The 21,359-nt window shown below is 31.6% G+C and overlaps 1 protein-coding gene across 3 annotated transcripts; it reads left to right on the top strand.

The window, feature by feature from the left end:
- The first annotated feature begins 729 nt into the window (after positions 1-729).
- On the top strand, positions 730-21,344 carry LOC139511937 (F-box/LRR-repeat protein 7-like). 3 transcript variants are annotated; one of them, XM_071299132.1, is made up of 3 exons: positions 730-1,230; positions 17,098-17,997; positions 19,962-21,344. In XM_071299132.1, the coding sequence occupies exons 1-3, from the start codon at positions 1,149-1,151 to the stop codon at positions 20,693-20,695; spliced, it is 1,716 nt and encodes a 571-aa protein (XP_071155233.1). In that variant the 5' UTR covers positions 730-1,148; the 3' UTR covers positions 20,696-21,344. The 3 variants fall into 3 exon arrangements, with proteins under 3 accessions (XP_071155233.1, XP_071155232.1, XP_071155234.1); XM_071299131.1 differs by lacking the exon at positions 730-1,230 and adding an exon at positions 13,816-14,242; XM_071299133.1 differs by lacking the exon at positions 730-1,230 and adding an exon at positions 16,722-16,877.
- Positions 21,345-21,359: the final 15 nt, after the last annotated feature.

The following is a 21,359-nucleotide window of genomic DNA, read 5'->3' as shown; positions in this document are numbered from 1 at the left end:
AGAGCTATAATCCAAAAGGTCCAAAAAGTATGTAGCCAAATCCGTGAAAGGAATCAGAGCAATATATGTCTTCTAAACCAAACCATGTGTTATAGAAAAGATAGTCCCAAAGTAGGTAACGCCATTGAAATTTATAAGACTTTAAAATGTTTTAGAGGAATAAGTTATTCCAGAAGCCGATCGCGATATTAATCACAATGCAAAATACGCTTTATAATACTTACTACTACTGAAAAAATAGTAACAAGAACTAATAGACCGACATCACATGGCTATCATATCTATCATGGACAAAAAAATAAATAAACAAACTACAATAATATAGTACTAGGTTCAATTGAGGAGTTTTTTCCTCTTCAAACAAGCAATTAAGTGTTCCTAAAATGCTAGCAAAAGTCAATAATTCAAAAATTGCATTCAGCTTTGTTGGGTTACTAGTACTATAACTGATTGTTACTTGCTTTAGTGTTTATTATATACATTAACGACACCATATGAAAAGACGATACTTATAAACAGAGACATATAATACAATTGTATATTATATGTCTATGTTATACATTATAGAAGATGACTGCTATTCATATTTTGAATTGTCATGTAATTACATATTTGCTAACAAAGACATGTAATATAACGGTTCTATAATCTCCCTAAAGGTATATGGTTTCACTTCGGGTTTTAGTTTTCAAATATCACAGATTTTCTTCGTTTACCATATACTTACTTATTTATGAGGTATACAATTTTGACGACACCCAAGAGAATTTACAGGATTATAACATTTTCATATTCATAAAAAGGCAAATCAATAAGTAAAAAGACTTTCTTTATGTGCTAGTGTAGTTAATAAAGTGGACGTTAAACGCCTTACAATGAAACTACGGTTAATCTCTGTGATCGCTTTAAACTTCAGTCAGACGATTGATTTTCTTCAGGTATGTTGATTGTACCTTCGTTTTCACCTGTGATGAAGTCATATGTTAATTTGCATGTCACGTGATATAGATTATTGTAAAAGCACGCTGTAATAGTTTACATTACTGGATTTATAGAAAGGTTGCTTTTTTGAGTGTGGATTTTATATATTAATTCGTAGAAATGGATAGTGATAAATAACTATACTCTTGATTTTGGATTTACAAAGTATGACATTTATAATGCCGTCTGAAATAATACACAAACAAAGAACGGACTGGGACGGAGTCCTGGAAGACTTATTTGGAATTGGTAAGTTCAGAAGATTAAATAGAAGTCTCGGAGGAAAACAGTTTCAAATGGTTATAGGTTATATACGTGCTTTTATCTAATAATATAATTCAACAATGCTTCGGTGGACAATAGTTAAAAATGAGAAATGAGACTAAAATGATTCAATAAAGTGGCGAGGATATTTGTTTATATGTTTCAACATAGCGAATATGACAAATAAGATATATATTCCAAATTTTTAAATAAATTTAGTTTTACGATAAAATAAAATATATTAAGAAATGACTAACGAACTAATGTTTAATCTTCGTGATGGAATTGAAAACTGACCTTAGATGATTTTACTTTCACTTTTTGGAATTGTTGGCATATAGTTCCCTTATGTTTCATCGTATTTAATCATTCATAGGGGTGTTAGGCATATAGCGTTTGTGATTATGGCAAATCCATTTTGCTTTTCTTTATTTGGAATTATTGTCAAATAACTCATCAGGTTTCATCGTATTTTTTCATCCATAGCTTCTAAATATAAGGGTGTTAGCGTTTCTGAAAATTGTAAATTCAGAAAAGCATTCGCACACACGAAATTTTTAAAGTGTTGTTTTCAGCCGAAATGAACGAGTTAGTTTTTCTATTGAAGTTTATTTTCAGTGTGTATTAGGCGAGTGTATGATAATAATTATAATTGTTGTCTGTTTGCTTTGATATGATAGTCCAAAATTTGATGGGTTTATTGATTAGAAATGACACTTTCAGGTCAACTTTAATATTAATATTATGTATTAAATTTGTGACCTAAATTATTTCTCATAAAGATAAATTTGGTTTATTATTGAAGCATTAAAGTTCTGAAATTATAATGGAGCTTTAGTCTGGACTTGAGAAGAACATTTAATATACTTGTATCCATCACTTTTTCATAAAGATGAATTATTAATTTTTGCTTAAAAACAAGTTGCATTTTTTCCAGGATATTTTCGATAACAATTAATCTAAAGAAGTGGTACCAAAAACAGTTGCTGAAAAATGTTTATTTTGTACTGGAATATGGAAAAATAGGAAAATGTGAAAACCTAACCAATATTAAAAAACACCCAAATAAATGCAATTTTATTGGTTTAGGGTATTCAAAATAAAATATCTGAACAATAATTCATTATTACAAAAGCAAATCGATTTCAATTGAAGACAGCCTTACAAGACATTGGTGCATAAACAATAAATGTCTTGTCATAACCTGATACCATACATTTGTTGTAACTGAAAACAAGTGTAAATTTTATAAGAATGAACCCTTTAAAATTTAAACAAATACGATATTGTTTTCATAACTTCGTTGCTACACCTTAATAACTTGACGACATTACTGTTTAACAAAAATCAATTTGTAGAAAATGCGTCAAATATTGATTTCAAGTTAAGTATTGCATTGACACGGAATCCTGGCATTTTGCTGAGACAATGCATCCTTTCAACTGCCATTTTGTACAAGTAATTAAATTAGTTTTAATAAGTCATTCATCTTAAAATTTTTCACATTCCTAATTATTAACACCACATTATTTGTTACTGCCTAAAGGTAATTAACTTTGTAAACCATTAATTAAACAACAAGCAGACAGGTAAAAAGACAAAAACTTACAAATTGCACTTTTGTCTGAAAATTAATATTTTTCTGTTGTTGCTGTTGGCCATGTCTGCTCTTTAACACTTCATTATAATAGCAAAAAAATTGTCAGACAAATAAAGGGAAATTTTGTAAATTATATCCTACCCACGAAAAATTTAGTGTTTTTTTTTTACAAAGTACACGCATGAATAGTGTGAATGCAAGTTAAATGTAATAACTATTACTTTCACAAAGTTAAAAAGCAGAGCAGATTATCTTCACTCGGATAGTTAAAAGTTATGCGAGGTGCAGCTTATTAAATCATGAACCCAGAACAATTTTTTTTTTATTAAAATTGAAAGTGCTGTGGAGTTTACAAGGTCCTGCATAACGAAACAAAACGTTATGAACTCCATTAAGCTCGAGAATCTGAGCATACCATTCGTGATTTATTACTTTCGTGATTTTGTGATAAGCATACCATTCGTGTTTTTGTGATATGTTGGGAATGTATCAATTATTGGGCGTAAAAATCAATTGAATTTGAATTGCACGAGCACAGATGGCGATAAGTAGATTTATATGTAAAACAACATAAATCTATGTTAACCTGGATACATTATTGTAAGAGTTGTCTATAATGTATTATGAAACATATTTTATCAAAGCTAGAAAAATCATTTTCTTTGTTTACAAAAGATTAATATTAGGCCAATGCGTTACACTCCATTGAATCGCGACCTTAATCTATATTTCTATAATATTGTTAGATTTGATATTTTAGTGAATTTGAATTTAAAAGGTTTGATTCCAGAAATCAGCTCATCGTTGGAAGGTGCACTGTGACTTGATTTTTTTTGCACCCCTTCCTTTGTATAATGGCGGATATTTGTGTCCCTAGAAATTAAAGCACAACTTATTGTCGAAGAAACATATTTTACTTAGTCAAACTGATGTTATGTTTCCATTTGTTTCTTCTATTGGTTGAATTGTTTACCCTTTTTCCTTTAATTGTTGTTATTTTATATCGATTCTCAATTTGGACACTAACATTCAGAAATTAACTATGTAATACATTCTGTTGTTTTCAAGTAATCTGATCATTTGCACGCACTAAAGACTAGGCGTAAGCCGCGTTAAATTAAAATATTAACATAAAAATGCAAGTCACAAAACGTATTACTGCAAAAGAAAAACATACGGAAGTTAACATTGTAGCCGAACATCATTAGATTATTACAAATCCAAGATGTAAAGAAAATACAGACAGACAGCAATTGTGAATGACACGCCCGTTACAGTTACAATAACTGTCAGATTACTACATTGTGAAGCAGAGAATATGTATTTTGTTATAGTAAAATGAGAAATCTTTTGTTCCTGGAAATAAAAACGTTTTTCAAGGACGACCCATTATCACCATTTGATTCAGCTTTACGATATGACCTTCCCGCCGTTCCGATTTTACTCTAGTTTCAATTGTATCTAGAGAGTGCTTTGTGTAAAAGTAATTGCAAATACTATGGTTTAAAAATTTTAAGAGAAATAAAATACCGAACTCAAAGTGTAATTTTGTCGATTTATATCTTTTTCATTAAGAGCTTCGATAATAAACTTCTATTTAGTCTTTTATTCAAACTGGAAATGAAAAGTTTTTGTTAGTTTTGTTATCAAAAAGTGACATGGTAGAAAACACCACATTATCTTGAGCAATCTTAAACATACAGAGAACTGATAAGAAACTTCGTTTAATACAAACAGTTATACTTTCAATTTTGAGTAACAATACACTGCCAAATTTCAGAGATTATAGTGGATTATATATTGGAGTAGATTATCTTACAATATATCGGGTATAAGCAAAGAAATGGATTAACGACTATTTACACAATTGTGTATCCTAATCTTTGAATCAAAACACATGTTTTCTTTCTCACCAAACTATTACATACCGAATTGAAATATCTAGCGGCTTTACTTCATGTCAAATAAAACGCAATTATTAGTATCATGGATTTTATCTTCAAAGTATAGACTGATTGTATGTAGTCATATTTCATTTCTAGTTCAAGATGAGACATTTGAATCAATAATCTGTCAGTTTCTTATTGAAATTTAAGAAATGATCGACCGAATCGTAAATAAACCGTGGTACCCCGGGTATAATCGATACTTTTTATGCCTCTATTTTGAAGAGTTCCATTGTAACTACTTCATATCCTACTGGGACTGTCTGATCTGCAATTGTAGTGTATTGACATATTTAAACGTTATATAATGCTTGTCAAGTTTATACATTTGTCCCCGAAAATTGTTTGATGTTATGAAATTTTTTCGAGTATACTTGTTCTGCTACATGTCAAAATCTCTTTAAATGACCATAGTCGTCGAAAACAATTTTTAAAGAATATTAAAACCGCAAATATACACCAAAAGAAATTGCACAGAACTATACGCACCTGTTTTGCGTGAATTCTTTAAAAATGCATCATTCAAAATTTAATAAGAGTTTATCGAATTCCTTTAAGCAACTTAACTGTGAAAAGTAACATCAGATACTATTGAATTCATACTTATTACATAATCTTAAGCTCAAATTGTTAATATTATTTATTTTGAAAAGGCTTGTTATTTGCACTTAAGTAAGACGGAACACATACACTGTACTTATCTCAAAACAACCGCATATTACCTATATCATTACCACTACATCAACAGACCCGTCTATCGTTGCAGTTATCATCTGGGACTGACACAATCAAATCCGACAAAAAGTAAAACAGCAAAAATACCGATCCCCGAGAAAAATTTAAACGGGAAGTCTCTCAACAAAATGCTCAAACATATCAAATGCAAGGAAAACATCTGTCATTTTACGGACTATGTACAGACATTTCCTTAAATAGCAAATGGTGGGTTAAACCTGGTTTTATAGCTAACTAAACCTCTCACTTGTATGACCGTTGCATAAAACATTTACAGAAGCAGTTTTCAACGATTTTAAATATTTGTCTCACAATATTTCGTCATAAAAATGGCTAAATAACTTATATTTTAAAGGTTCAACTTCCTTTAGTAGTGACGGCCAGTACATGCAATATACATTTAATAATACATATTGTTACATCTTTTGACATCAGACTCGGACTTCTCTTGAACTGAATTTTAATGTGCGTATTGTTATTCTTTTACTTTTCTACATTGGCTAGAGGTATAGGGGGAGGGTTGAGATCTCATAAACATGTTTAACCCCGCCGCAATTTTGCGCCTGTCCCAAGTCAGGAGCCTCTGGCCTTTGTAAGTCTTGTATGATTTTAAATTTTAGTTTCTTGTGTATAATTCGGAGTTTAGTATGACGTCCATTATCACTGTACTATTATGCATATTTTAGGGGCCAGCTGAAGGACACCTACGGGTGCGGGAATTCTCGCTACATTGAAGACCCATTGGTTGCCTTCGGCTGTTGGTTGCTCTATGGTCGGGTGGTTGTCGCTTTGACATATTCACCATTTCCTTTCTCAATTTTATAAAAAAGGATAACAGGAATTACCAAAATAAGTATATTGAACAGTACAACAGACGACACTAACCAAAAACACCTGATTTCCTCCAAAAAAGTGCTAACAAACAACATCAAATAACGCACATTCGTACCCCCCCCCCCCCCCCCCCCCCTCACTGCCCCTCTGACTAAGATGTATTGGATGGACTTGTCTAGTTTCGTGAAGTGTAAACAGGGATTTCACAGTACCAACCGCATGTGAACTCACAGCTGAATAGTGCAACTTCATATTGTGTCTATCAAATATAAATTAGAAAAAGGTGCGATATACTACAATAACAGAGCACCCAACGCACCAAAACAAAGCAGACAACTAGTCTTCGAGTACAACATGTTATCTTCAACAAAAGAAACATAATGAAATATGTCAATCTCTAAAAAAAAAACTGCACCAAGAACTTTTTATATTAGTTTAAATAGAAAATATGGATCAATCTAACATGTCATTAAATCCCATTGCAAACTCTAAAATATAGTACTAAAGATCGGCGAGTACAATACAAGTAATACTTAATAAGACTATCTATCGGATATAATGCAATGGTTATTTTACAGTGTAACAAAGCCTATGTTTACTTTGACCTAGGCTTATTATAGGTTTACATTTCAAGGCGGTGCACACCACGTCTCACTTCTCCAATTAGCTGAATGTAAATCCGCATACAAAATTGTAATTGCAGGACTATTTTTAACATGGCAATTATTTTTTACGATAAAGGAATACAATATCTATTGAGAACCGTTTGTGTATCTTCTTTTCAACCGACACAAACTAGATTTGACATATGACACCAGTCATCAAATACTAGAAATTTATATTGTATATTGGTATTTATTTTTGGGCGACATATTAACACAGTGTTAGCGTGTTTCATGCCCTTATTTATTGTTGATGTCAATAATATTGTGTTACAAATTGCTAGATATATTACACGTACTATTGAATTCAATAATTTAACAAAAGTTTTTGGTTTCAATTTTGCCCGATCAACCTAAGTTCAGCATTTATTTTTATGAATGTCTTTTTATGGTGTTTTTTTCAATACTGGTTCAAAATAACGTCAACATATAAAAACATCAGTAACACTTTTTCAATAAGTTACAATTACCTTTTAAATCACAATTACAACAACTACTACTACGGTGTGTCACGACCTTGGCTACCCATGAAGGTCTCACACGTTTGTCATAGTGAGACCCAATCTTGTAACCCTTTCTATTGGAACCGATTTACCCAAACTATTAGTTTAAACATATTTTATTGTTCAAAATGACAAATGGATCAGACACAAGTTTTACAACTTAATAACGTCTTCTCCAAACTCTTAAGTCGTATGCCTCCGGAGAAACTACAAATACACGTTCTAAACATGGTCCAAAAATCGTAGTTTCTTATTATTTTGACAATTTTTACTGTTAAACATGCTCCACTGATCTCTGTAAAGGCTTCGTCTTGTGTATGAATGGAATGTGTCTCCGAACTATAAACTATCATGTTCAAAAATTGCACGGTCAACCATACACATGGTTAGCTGTAAATCCATGTCGTACCAGACGTTTATTGCCGGTATAATTTCACCTGATGTTATAATTAATGGTTTTGTATCACGAATGATAATGAAATTAAGTACTGATCATTAATTGTCACTTTATGTTTTTTACATCGTGGTTTTCACATGACCAGACCTGTCCCTACAGTGGTCGGGATTAAAGGCAATGAGTTTATTTTATGTAATACAGAAGTCTCAATGAAAAAGGTCATTCCAGTTTATCTATCTAATGCATGTAATAATAACATGTGCATGGTAGGGTTGCCAATGTGACAACTATCCTCCTAAGTCCAAATTACGTAGACGCAAGCAACTTACTACTACAGTATCACTGACTCCATTAACGGAGAACCACGTATTGGGTGCAACAATTTTTTTTATGTTACATAATGTTAAAGGTAAATGATCGCAAATGTTACGCTGTTGTAACAACAGAAAATGAGAAATGTGTCTATGCATACACTAATAAGAAATTAATTTCCATATAAAATGTACAAAACCGTAGAATTGATATAAATGCATATACATTGTTATACTGATATTGATGTCGCCACATATAAAAAGAACAAACGGTTTTGGTCGAGTACGATTTTTGTCTGCTTGAAATAAGATGTTGAGGAAGAAAAAATATTTATTGCAATAAAATGAATATAAATGCATCAAGAATCAAACTGAAAGAAAACAGATTGTTATCATTAAATTAAATCGTCTGAAATACATCAAGTAAAAGTGATTACTAACACATTAACGGTCCATCAGAGATATGAACAAAGACCGTTTTAGCATTAAAACATAAATAAGCAATGTATAGAGCGTACGGACTGAATTGAAGATCCGACCGCTTTTATTTTGAGGTAAACGAACTTCTTGTTGTGAAATAATAAAAAGTAAAATCACAAAAATACTGTACTCCGAGGAAAATTCAAAACGGATATTTATAAATGTTTCCGGCCCTTATCTCCTTACATATATAATACCGTATTGAAAACGTCGATCTTTACCCGGCATGTTGGAAATAAAAACGTCCATTCATAATGTTTCAAAAAGCCATGTAATTTATCAGTAATAATCCTAAATGTCAACTTTAATCCGTGAAACGTGTCGACTTGAGCTTAAGCTACCGAAACTGACTCAGACAGAGAGAACGTAGACTAAAGATAAACTATGGTACTGTTATCGTCTAAGTAAACAAACATTCCATCGTTTCATTTACAGATTTGTCTTCTGATTGAGGGAAATAAAAAATAATCTTATATCTTTTATTTGACATTTTTACTGTCAGGAAATATTTACTAGTTTAAACGTCAAAAGAAATTCGGAATTTCTCTATAAGTCAGGCCTTGAGATATTAAAATTGAGCATGGAAATGGAGAATGTGTTGAAGAAATAACAATCCGATCAAAGAATAGAAAACAGCCGAAGGCCACAAATGGGTCTTCAACGTGACAGCGAGAAAAGCCCACACCCGGAGGCGGGCTTTAGTTTGCCCTTAAACAAAATGAAATTTGTAAGATGAATAATAGTGTCTTTATGAGAGGAACCAAGGGCTTAAATGTGTGTTTGATGAAGATTGTCATAAAAATTTGCTGTTTTGGTAATTGTTGTCTCTGTATATTTTTGAACTTGTCTTTAAATGTTAGCATTATTACAAATACGTATTTAAAATATTTAAATAACAAATCTGTTTTGGACTTTGTTGTCGTTGAATGTTTTTGTTAAATTTAAGAACTGGGCTTGTTTTGAGGTAATTTTTTGAATGCCATAGTGCATATTTAATTTGTTAAGAAAACAGAAACTAACAGAAAAGCAGATAACAGATGCCAGTAATGTATCGTAAACTATATAAATGTATATATGGTTTGTAATTAAGTATATGTATATTTGAAAAAATAAGACATGAAACTTTGGCTTTATCACAATAAAAGTTAACCTTACTTCATCAGAGGTTACCGCTCCATTAGAATTCGACTCTCCGTTTGTGGAAATTTGTAATTATTAAGAACGGGCTTAATTTAAACTGAAAACTGTTGCATTTCAGCAAGGACGTATATTAGAAGGATAGGACTCGAGTTATACGTCCTTGATTTCTGTAAAAAAAAAAGTATACACAGGCCTCACAATAAGGTTACAAGACGACGATAATGTAATTGTGTTAGAATAATATAGGTATTTTATGAATATCTGCTTCAATAGAATGTAGCAGTTTGAAACAAAAATGAATTTAAATATCAACGCACCAAATTTCGTTAAGGTAAAGTTTTATTTCCCATAAAAAAAAATAATGTGGTTACTTCCGCTCATAGTCTACTATATAAGACTTAGAACTAACAGGATTACCTATACGTTGGTGTGGTCTGTCACACAATCATATACGTCTATGTTGCTATAATAGATCAATTTACTGAACGTACAGAATTTTAATCGGATAAAATTAATCATGTGAATGTTTGGAATGATCTGAATGCTGTCTTTCTGAAAGTTAAATTTAACGGAAAAAAATATTTGACGTAGGAGGTTTTACATAGTTAGAAGTTTCGTATTTTGTTTTTTGTCTTGCTAAGGCAACATCTAAGTTGATAATGATACGCGACACAACAAATACATGTCATGAAAGTTTCTTTTAAAATCGTGTAAAAACGCTTGTTTAATGTCTATTATATAGCTATAGAGTGTGTTTTAAATCTGTTTCCATGCGAATCACCTAAAAATAGTATGTAATCATGTTGTTCATGGACCCAAGTCCTCATTTTTACATTTCTACGTCAAAGATATTGAAGCTTTAAAAACTGACCTTCGATTATTTCCTATTTAAAAATTTACTATCAAATTGAAAAGGTAAATTAAATCAGTTTTTAAATAAAGCGGAAACGAAAACGATTAACAGTGTATACATTTTCAACTTAATTAAGAATACTAGTACAATCGTAGTATGTTTGATATTGTGATGGAATGATGTATGACAGTTAAAGGAAATGTATTTTTAATTTTATAACACTGCATTGCTCTCCACGTTCTATTGCTTATCTGGAAAAATACTTGTTCGCACAATTCAAGCCATATAATTGTATTGTTTGTGGCCACGAACAAAACAAAAATAAAAACATAGATGCTTGACAAACATTAATGAAACACAAAACCTAAGACAAAAAGACTTAAGCTGTAGATTGAATAACACCTCTCAGAACTGTACTTGGATCCATTTTTATAAAATCTTTTTTTTTTTAAATTTTGAAACAGAAAAAAAATACCGTTATTTTGCCAATTATCCTGTTTCAAAATATAATTTAATTGTAACGTTTTGAAATAAAAGAAAAAGAAAGATATCTCATGCATATCAAGGATGGCTGACAGGAAGGAAGTTATTCTATGAAAGTGACGAGACGTTCTAAATAGTGTGTAACCGCACCAGAAGTGAAAACAACAACGAAGTTATATCCATTGCATACCAACATGTTCGAACCTCTAGCTAGGAGCAACATAATTGTCATACAGAAATAACCATTCGCGTGTCTTTTCAATAAATGTTTATTGATTTAGACTTTATCCATTATAGAATCAGTTGAAGTTTTAAACTGTTTCCGATATCACAGGTAGATAAGATATATTCTCTTAGTCTCTCTATAATCAATTAGCCCAAAGAATGAAATCGATAATGATGATAATGACCGGTATATTTTACATTGCGTCAGTGAACCTTATGGACATTTTAAATGATTAATTGATAAATCTAATGGCTAGTATTATATCTTATCAATAACATGATTGTTGTTTGCTTAGCGTCCAGTGACAAATATTATTTACATACCATTAACCGATATATCAATTAGGTAGGTTTTGCAAAGTGGGTCAACTGGAAAATGGCAGGAAATTTTGGAAAAGAGGGTATCTTGGACAACGGAACGTGGCAGCAGAACATTTATGGGCTCGAAGCAGTTTAATAATTGGTTCTTTAACATTCAAAGAGTGAAACATTCCAAACATTGAATTATATGTAAAATCCTTATTCTGGACGAGCACATACTAAGACGCAAATACAATTCTAAATTAAAAAGTTGATCTAGAAAACGAACAGACAATTATGGATAAAGAAGTATTTGTATATGTTTTCGGTAGTTTTAGATTCTGTCTACATTATCTAACCTACATTCTTTGCCGAATGGTTGTCGCTTATGTTCCAGATTTAAATAAAAATAGGTTCTCAATTAAAACAAACGTTGTCAATAAGGCTCTCCCGAATGTTTCCCGTCCCGTTTAATCAGTAGTTACTATATAGTCAACGCAAACATTATTTCCCTTTTTTGATACTCATATTTTTCCAAAAAGACCAGACTGGTTGCATTTTATTATTTGTTCACTCTCTGGTTTAATCAGTGTTAAAAGGAAACCTACAAAATCTACAATGATTCTAATCTTTAAACGAAAAGAAAAATATACAGTTATTTTTTATTTTGAAGCTGTTTTCCCAGGTAATAGGTAAAATTTGTTTTTCTAAATCATGCTTTAAAGTTTGTTTAGTTATCATTCTTCAACGGGGAACCCTGTAGCCTAGTGATTTAAGTTGCTGATCGGCATTTTCAAAACAGTTTTACGATGGACTTCCATAACATATATGAGTGCATTTGGTAAATTAATTCAAAGGCTGGTAACGCAAGAATCTTCATTCAGATCATGGATTTGAAAAAAATCTTAATTGTATATTTTGTTAAAAATTGCATATTGATGATCAGTATGCAGCGTTTGCGTATCAACATCTAGATTATCCACAATGACGGATCGGATTAACATATTTTACGAAAATGACAAATTGCAATCCAAATTAAATTGATGTAGAGAACATGAACCTTAAAGAATCAATGCTTCATGTCTTGAAGGAGTATATCACTTCCGGAGCACTTGAGATAACCCCAAGTTTTCGGTGGAACTCGTGTTGCTCATTTTTTGGGTTTTCTGTGTTGTGTTTTGTGTAATATTGTTTTCCTGTTCATTGTGTTTGTCTTTTTCTCCTACAGCCAAGACGTTCTCAGTTTATTTTCGACTTTTGTGTTTGAATGTGGCTCTGATATGATTTGCCTCACTTTGCCAGTCTGTTGTTATACTAAAAAGTTACTTCTTTGGAGATATAGTTTAAAACTTGCCCGCGTCGCTGCAGAATCATATTTCCATGTTACCAGAAAGAACTGTTCACAATTATTGTTTGTATTGAGTGTTCATCGTTGTCTTATTTGTTGTTTAAATGAGATTGCCGGTGTGTATATTTGATTACTGGTATAGACGTTTCTGAAGTATCCCAAAACAGCCAAATCAAATTTGATATGCATTAATATACACCTATGATAACTAACTAGCACTGAAAAGACATATGTACACAGACTTCGGATCTGATTGGCCAAAAGTTTCACAAAAGTGTAGTAGAGACATGCAATCTAACTAAACACTACACATAAAATAACTTTTATTCAAAATGAAAAATTGAAGTTTAAGTGACATCTTCGTAGCCTAAAGTTACTGTCACTTTTATCCTTTGTTTTGTAACTTTGTTTTGTAATAATAGAAACGCCATTTGTTTTATGACAAATTAAGAACCGTAAATAATCCTTCTCGTGTTGGTATTTCAGGATTGTCGTAAAAACAACACATGACAAATTTTAAAATTCCTTTATTTGAATACAATGCCAGTAGCAGAAAATTAAAGGCCTTCTCTATGTAATGTTTCTAAAAATAGCCTTTTCTAACAGGAATGAAGAAGAAAATTGACCTCTCAAGTGCCGAACAAAGTAATCTTGGTATTAACTAATTCATAGGAAAAATGATATTTATTTAATTGCTTAGTTGCAAGTAAATATTTTCTACTGAAAAATTAAAAAACTTTCAATTGACTGGCTAATAAAGGTGGATTTGAATCGAAAGAGTATCTGTATTTAAATGACTAACCTCCTTCAATAAAGCTTCGGATAACTATATGGAATACACAGTTGTTTTTCATTAAGATCGCAGGCTCAGAAATAATTAAAATCATAAAAAAACTAGATTACAAATCGTTCTGTGGGGCCGTTATTTTTTTCAAAATTGATTGTTTGAGATTTAACGAATTCTGATGTGTAAAAGTGGATTTTATTCAAACGATGATAATTATACTTTGAAAGTTCTGATAACGCTTGAAATAGTATAAACTAAGTGAAGAGTTTACGTGATAGCGGATTAATCAAAGTTCGTGATTAAAACAAGCATTAGGAATGAGGATGCTTGTGATAGGAAATGATAAACACAATAGTCAGTGGTGTTTCCCCGAAACTTCAGTACTTTTTTACAGTAAGTTGTTTCTAATTTTAGAAGAAAAGTAGTCTCTGTATTGATGTTCAACTTTTTGTTTCCGATGATACTGTTTTTGGCATCTGACTAAACATATATTCTGTTAATTTACAAAACGTATAATGATTTGTATTTGTCTTCAACTTTTTATTGTTAGTAAGAAAAAATGACGATAATTTGAATAAGTTGATATGCTCGTATTTGGTCTATTTGAAAAAGACTTAAATGTAATTGTTGTTTCTTATAACAAAACGTATAATGATTGATATTTGACTGCAACTTGTTTTTGGTCAGCAAGACAGAATGGCTATGACCGAGTTAAATTGAAAGGCCCTTATTCGGTCTATTTGGGGAAAAAATGTTGACGTGTTGAAAAGCTTTTTTTTCTATACGAGTACATGCACCTCATTGGATGCTAATATATGTTAAAAATTCTTCTTTCCCAAATTAAAGGGGCAATAAATTCTAAATTTTGCATACTATGTCAAAACATACAGTGTATTTGAACGTTTTCCCAATCTTTGAATTAATAATGTCTTTTTAACCAGTAAACATCTTCACCCCTATTGAAATATAGAAAACCACACGAAGACATTTGGTAAAAACCCAACAAATATCATTGAGTTATCGGCCATATATCAATTTGCCAGAGCAAATATATATTGTTGTTTGTGTATGTATTTCAGGTGTTTAGTCAAAACTCTCCCCCTTTGCCCATTAAGCTTTAAGGATTTAATAATAATATTCCAAAGCACGGATCGAAGTGTGATTTTGTACAATGAACCATAGAGCTTGATTTGTATACATATTAATAATTTTGACATAAATATCATTTTATGTGATATTTCTGACATTAAATGGTGGAACAAATCGTTTAACATTTACACACGAGTTTTCGGTAGTTGACCTAGAGGTTGATGTTCTGCATAATATACTTTCTATGTAAAATATGTAAGGTATCATTTGCTTGTAAACTGTACAAAAGGCAGTTTATTTTGTTGGTATATATCCAACATGAAATTTTAGAAATGTCGCTATATAAAACTGACACTGTCAGTGACTAATTGGCAGAATAGTGGTTTCCCACGTTTCGTAGAGAAATATAACTGTTTCTGTCCGTCCTGAAATTCGATGAGCTGAACAGGTTTTTTTTTTAAAATACTTGGGATTTGTTTTTCAGATAATAAAAGGTTTTATTATTGAGTTAAAGTAAACCAACTTCGTCAAAGCATCTTCTTTTCATTATAAATTTTACCATGTCAAGTAGTCGTTCATTGCATCAGCTCTTGTATTTCATGACTATTATAAATGCTTTAACAATCTAAACTCTGACATGTTAGAGCATTTGACTTTGTGTTTGGTTTTAAAAGTTTTAAAAGGGATTAAAATATCATATTTGACTTTTGTACGATTATCAAATAACTATTTAAGGATTTTTTCAAAAGATTTCTTAATGTATTGAAAATCATAAATGAAAGCTTTTAAATCATATTTTTCAACATATTTTTATTCCAAAGCATCGACATTGTTTAACTAAGCACACCATTGGCTAAGCCCTCTAAATGAAATATACAATAGAAAATTATTGGTATCACTTTTTTTGTATACTTTGGCTTCATTTCTTTTCAGTGATGTTAAAGTTAAGTAAAGCATTCAGTTTTAGATACACCATTATGTGACTGAAAGTTTTCTACAGGAGGAAACTATCAGTATAAAAGGGGTCTTTTTAATCTGAGGTATGAAAATGAATAGACATAAAATGTATGACGTGTTTTTGTGTATTAACTGTAGACACTTGATATTATGAGTTTTTGTTCTACACGTGTCGTTTCTTTCATTTAGAGGTTTGCAAGAGGGGGTATGTCCGATTTGAAAAATGGTTTTCGAACTTATTTCATATGGTTGTTAACTGGTTGTCTCTTTCAAATATATTTTTGAGGCCTCACTGCGACTTTGAGATATAAATCATAGATACATGTAATGTTGAAATTCCTGTTGTTTTGGCAAGTACTTGCAGTAGTTTTGTGTGACATTAATTATTATATACCATATTCTCTCTTAACCATAATGCTTTAGAAAGTGTGAAAGGATATGGATAGGATCAAAATTCGTCAGCATAATTTCAGTTTCTTGTACACTTACTCATAAATTCTCCCGTCTTATAATACTTTAGAGTAGACCTAGTTGTTAATTTCTGTGTCATTTTGGTCTCTTGTGGACAGTTCTCACATTGGCAATCATACCACATCTTCTTTTTCATACTAACCAAAATACAGTTTTTCGGCCATTTTGTAAACATGTTCTCTGACGTGGGCCAATGCATATAAACATTTATTAACTGTCCAAAGTTTCTATACCTATATCTTTGTATCTTCTCTCCTGTTTACATGATACAAACTTTGAACTTTGATAAAATATCCACCGACGTCCATTTTTACCTTTGATACCTAGGTTTAATCAAATTGTAATCAGAATTTCAAGTGTTTTGATCTGTTTTATCTATATTTGCTGACTAATATAGCATAGTTTCGTTTGAAGCTTACAAAATTCATGCATAGGTAATAAATATTAATTGGAAATTCTAACTGACGAATTTGAATGAGATACAATGGACTTTTACGAAGGGAAATTCAAGGTAAAATGACATGGTATACAATTGATAGATACAACCATATGTCAAATTTGTTCGATATTAGTTTCATTGTCACGCGTGCACTGAAAAATTGTTTAACAATAATAGTAAGGAAGCATATGTTATTGTAAAGCACATATGATGACGTCAGTCAAACTGACGAAAACACAATCTTAGCTACGTTTTATACACCGAATTTAATCATCTGTTTTTTATTTTACAGACCCGAATCAAACATGCACCGACTCAATAAATGACTCGTCGTCAGGATTTGCCTCTGATGCAGCGAGTCATACGTACTCAAAGACCAGCATGTCGACCTTCAAAGGAAGCTGCTCTGACAGTAGCGAATCTGGACGAGTATCGTGTAGAGAACCACCGTGGTCAGGGACAAAGACTCCTACACACAGAGAACCTAACCATTACAATCCACGTGACTTAAATATGCAATACAGAATGTCCACACCGTCACCAATGTCTCATAAATCATCATCGTCCGTGAAAACAACATCATCTAACCGTTCGTCCTCAAAATCATCACACATTTCATCACACAAACTTCCAACAGCGCCACCTGTGATAAGTTATAAAAATCCTGCATATGAATATCAGTTAGATAAACATATTGAAGAAATTCAGTATAATATTAAACGGATTGAGCTTCAAGACGGCCAACAGTACATTTCATCCAAACCGAAATCACGTCACCATAAACCGTCTCTTTTCGACTTAGTGACAGATGACGTTATTGTGAACATATTCTCAAACTTGCCGACCGATCAGTTGTGTCGATGTTCTCGAGTGTGCAATCGATGGTATCGGTTGTCATGGGATCCGTTACTATGGAGACGCATTGTTATAAATAGCGAGAAGATAAACGTTGATAAAGCTTTGAAATATTTGACAAAAAGACTTAGTTACAATACTCCCACAGTATGTGTGATTGTGGAAAGAATTATATTGACTGGTTGTGAAAAGCTAACTAATAAAGGATTACATACGATAGCGAAACGCTGTCCAGAGTTACGGCACTTGGAAATACAAGGATGTGCCAATATTACTAATGATTCACTCTTTGAAATTGCATCTTATTGTGTTAACCTGGAATATTTAGATACTACTGGTAGGTACAAGTTATTTTTATTGATAAACACTTATTCGAACGCACCATACACGTCGACAGAAACCAAAACTTAGCGTCACAGTTGCTATAAGCATCGATTTAGCAACCTGTTTCTGAAATTAGATACTTAAGTCAAATATCTCTTTAATATAAACAGCTATTTTTTTTAAAGTTAATTAAAGATGAGGTTTACCCGAAATTCAAATATTAAAACATGATAATTATACGTTTGACGTAGGAACAATAAAGGTCCATACCTTAAAATTGAGAAAAAAAGCTTAATAGATTGATAAAGAAAATTTAAGCATCATGTTTTAAATGTGGTTTTCGGAATCCTTGTAAAACTTTGTGAATAATAAGATGTGGTATGATTGCCACAACTGTCTATTAAAGACCAAATGACAGAAATTAACAACTATAGGTCACCATACGGCCTTCAACAATGAGCAAACCCCAAACGGCATAGTCGGCTATAAAAGGCCCCGAAATGACAAAAATAGAAAGAATGTTTTCTTTAATAAATGTCTGGGGGGAAATCTTTAAAAATTTGCTCTTGTAAAAAGGGAAAACTTATTCTTTTCTTGCCGAGTTTCCTCGAACTCTAAGCTGACGTAAATGATGATGATTATTGCTTTAATACAATATCATTTAGCTGAAATCCTAATAAAAATATGTCAAAGGAAAAATTAACATCTATAAACGTTTTCTAGACCATTGAACATAATTAAATTTTGTATTACCTGAGAAAATAAAAAAAAATTAAATTAGACAGAGAAAAAGGAGTCGTTTATATGTTATAAATCACAGCAACAGGGAATAACGTATAAATGACAAATATCATTTATATGTATTAAAATATATTTTATTTCCATTTCCGCCAACTTTCACTAGCTTTGCTAGGCACATCATAAGTATGAATGGACAAATAAAATTATTTCAGTTCTAATAATACCGTTCTATTCTATAAAGATTTTAAATAATATTTTGAGCTGTTGAAGCGAGAGAGAGAAACAAAAGACTTTGGAAGGAATCCCTAATGTCTCAGTTAATCATACAGTTTGTATTGATAGATTGTTTTTCTCGCTCTGAAAATTGGAAGAAATACCCCCAAATCTTACTAGATAGACCAAATAACAATCATGTAATTTAAAACAGTTATAATACTTTGAATTAAACTCATAGTTTCTTCAATACACTTATTATACGAAACTGAACGAACACTTCTTTGTATGTTCTTAAAGAAAGCTTGAAGTTGTGTAACATATAGTATCATATAGACTTCACTATAACAACCCAGCAGTCGTGTATTTAAATGATGGGAGGTAATCCAGGCATAAAATGACAGCGCACAATGACAATTTTGAGATAATTCACGTGAGATTAATCCGAAAATAAAACCATGTTTCTTTAAATACTCCGAAACAGTGGGAAGTTGACAGTGAAAATAGTGTAAGAAGTTATTTGGTTCGTGATGACATGACTATTTATTCCTTTGATGCCTAAATTGAAATTTATAGAAGAATTAATTTTCATTTCCATGCATTGGTAGACGTGAATTAAAATTTAACTTTGAGGGCCACAATAAATTTTCATAAATGAACAACATTTTGATTACATTTTTAAAATTTCATGCATAGTTGAACCTTGTATGAGACTTTTCATTTCATCAATGTGACTTCTTGCACACAATGTTTTGCAGAAGAAAAATGTAACGAAAAGCTTATAATTTACTTAAGAGAAATATAATGCATGCAGGTATTTGCCTTTAACACATTTACAATAATAGCACGTTAAATGTGTTAAATCTCTAAAAGATTCTTTCAGTATAAAAATGGACCAAATGAAAAACGCACAAACTCGATCACATTTTAAAGACTACCGTGCTTCCATTAGAGTACCGAGTTTTGTTCCTTATTTTAAGATATGATCTTTGACTAAACGTTATTTTATTATTTCAATTGCAGGATGCCCTTGTGTTACCAGTGTTAGTCTTACCACCCAAGTATTAGAACAGGCCACAGCACACCATCTTCGACAAATCTACCTCCGCTTTTTAGACATGACAGATTGTTACGCGCTGGAGGACGAAGGATTAAAAACACTTACTCTTCATTGTACCCAATTACAACACTTATATCTAAGACGATGTGTGCGCATAGGTGACGCTGGCGTTCAAGCCATAGGTATTAACTGTCCGTATATCAAGGAACTTAGCATTAGTGACTGTAGAAAAGTGACCGACTACGGAGTGTGTGCACTCTCGAAAATAGGAGACAATTTAAGATATTTAAGTGTAGCAAAGTGTGATAAAGTTTCTGACGTAGGTGTCATACAATTGGCTAAAAATTGCCGGAAGTTACGTTATTTGAATGTCAGAGGTTGTGAAGCTGTCTCAGACGACGCCATGGATGTTTTAGCACGAAACTGCACGAAACTCAAATCTTTAGATATTGGAAAGTGTGACGTAACTGACGAAGGATTACAGGTCCTTTCACATAATTGTTCTCAACTAAAGAAACTAAGTCTCAAGTCGTGTGATGCAATTACAGACGACGGTGTAAAATGTATAGCCAAGAAATGCCGCCATCTTGAACAACTCAATATTCAAGACTGCCACCTGACAGTAGATGCTTATCGAGCTGTTAAACGTTACTGTAAAAAATGCTTTATTGAACATACAAATCCTGGTTTTTATTAGCAATATATAATAACTTGTATGATAAAACAAGAGAAAGGTCTATCACTCTTCTGATTCTTTTACTTCTTCTTATTCTTTCTCTCCATAAATATCAATTTTAAATGAGGCTTCACATTTTCTGCTCATAAAGTGTTCAATATTAACAGAAATATCGGTTTCCCGCATTCCCCTCCATTTATTTAAGTCCAATCAGAAATTACAAAAATTTTCTTTAAAAATTATGCATGTGAAGTAATTTAGAATGACACTTTTCGCTCGAGTTACTTATTGTTCGAATTTTGGAAAGAACGACTTTTTTGTCTATTTTATAAAACTAAACTCGAGTATTAAACTTTTTGGTTGCTTTTAACATGTTTTTGACTCATTAACAATGGTTCAATCTGTTTCAGTCTCTATACTCAAAGAATTATGTCTATAAACAGCAAATAATAATGCGAAAACAATGATTGTTCAGAACATAAAGAGAGCTTTGAACATTCCCATATGTCCCGGTAAGCATATATTCCATTGTTGTGTATATTTTATCATGTATAATCTACAAGAATCATATATTATTATTATTATTATTTTCAAAGTTCTTGTGTTGATTGTTTTTGTTTTACTAAGTTATGTTTGTTACAACAGTGCTGGAAATAAAATATTAAAATAAGTTTTATTTCTATAT

The sequence above is a fragment of the Mytilus edulis genome, chromosome 2 (genome assembly GCF_963676685.1).
Source record: "Mytilus edulis chromosome 2, xbMytEdul2.2, whole genome shotgun sequence".
NCBI lineage: Eukaryota > Metazoa > Mollusca > Bivalvia > Mytilida > Mytilidae > Mytilus > Mytilus edulis.
The sequence above is the reverse complement of the archived record's forward strand: the minus strand, read 5'-3'. Positions and strand labels throughout refer to the sequence as shown.

Excerpts from the sequence above, each read along its gene's own strand:
- LOC139511937 (XM_071299132.1), top strand. The coding sequence starts at position 1,149 with ATGACATTTATAATGCCGTCTGAAATAATACACAAACAAAGAACGGAC. Across the intron at positions 1,231-17,097 it reads GGAAGACTTATTTGGAATTG|ACCCGAATCAAACATGCACC; the intron begins GTAAGTTCAGAA and ends TTTATTTTACAG. Across the intron at positions 17,998-19,961 it reads GGAATATTTAGATACTACTG|GATGCCCTTGTGTTACCAGT; the intron begins GTAGGTACAAGT and ends TTTCAATTGCAG.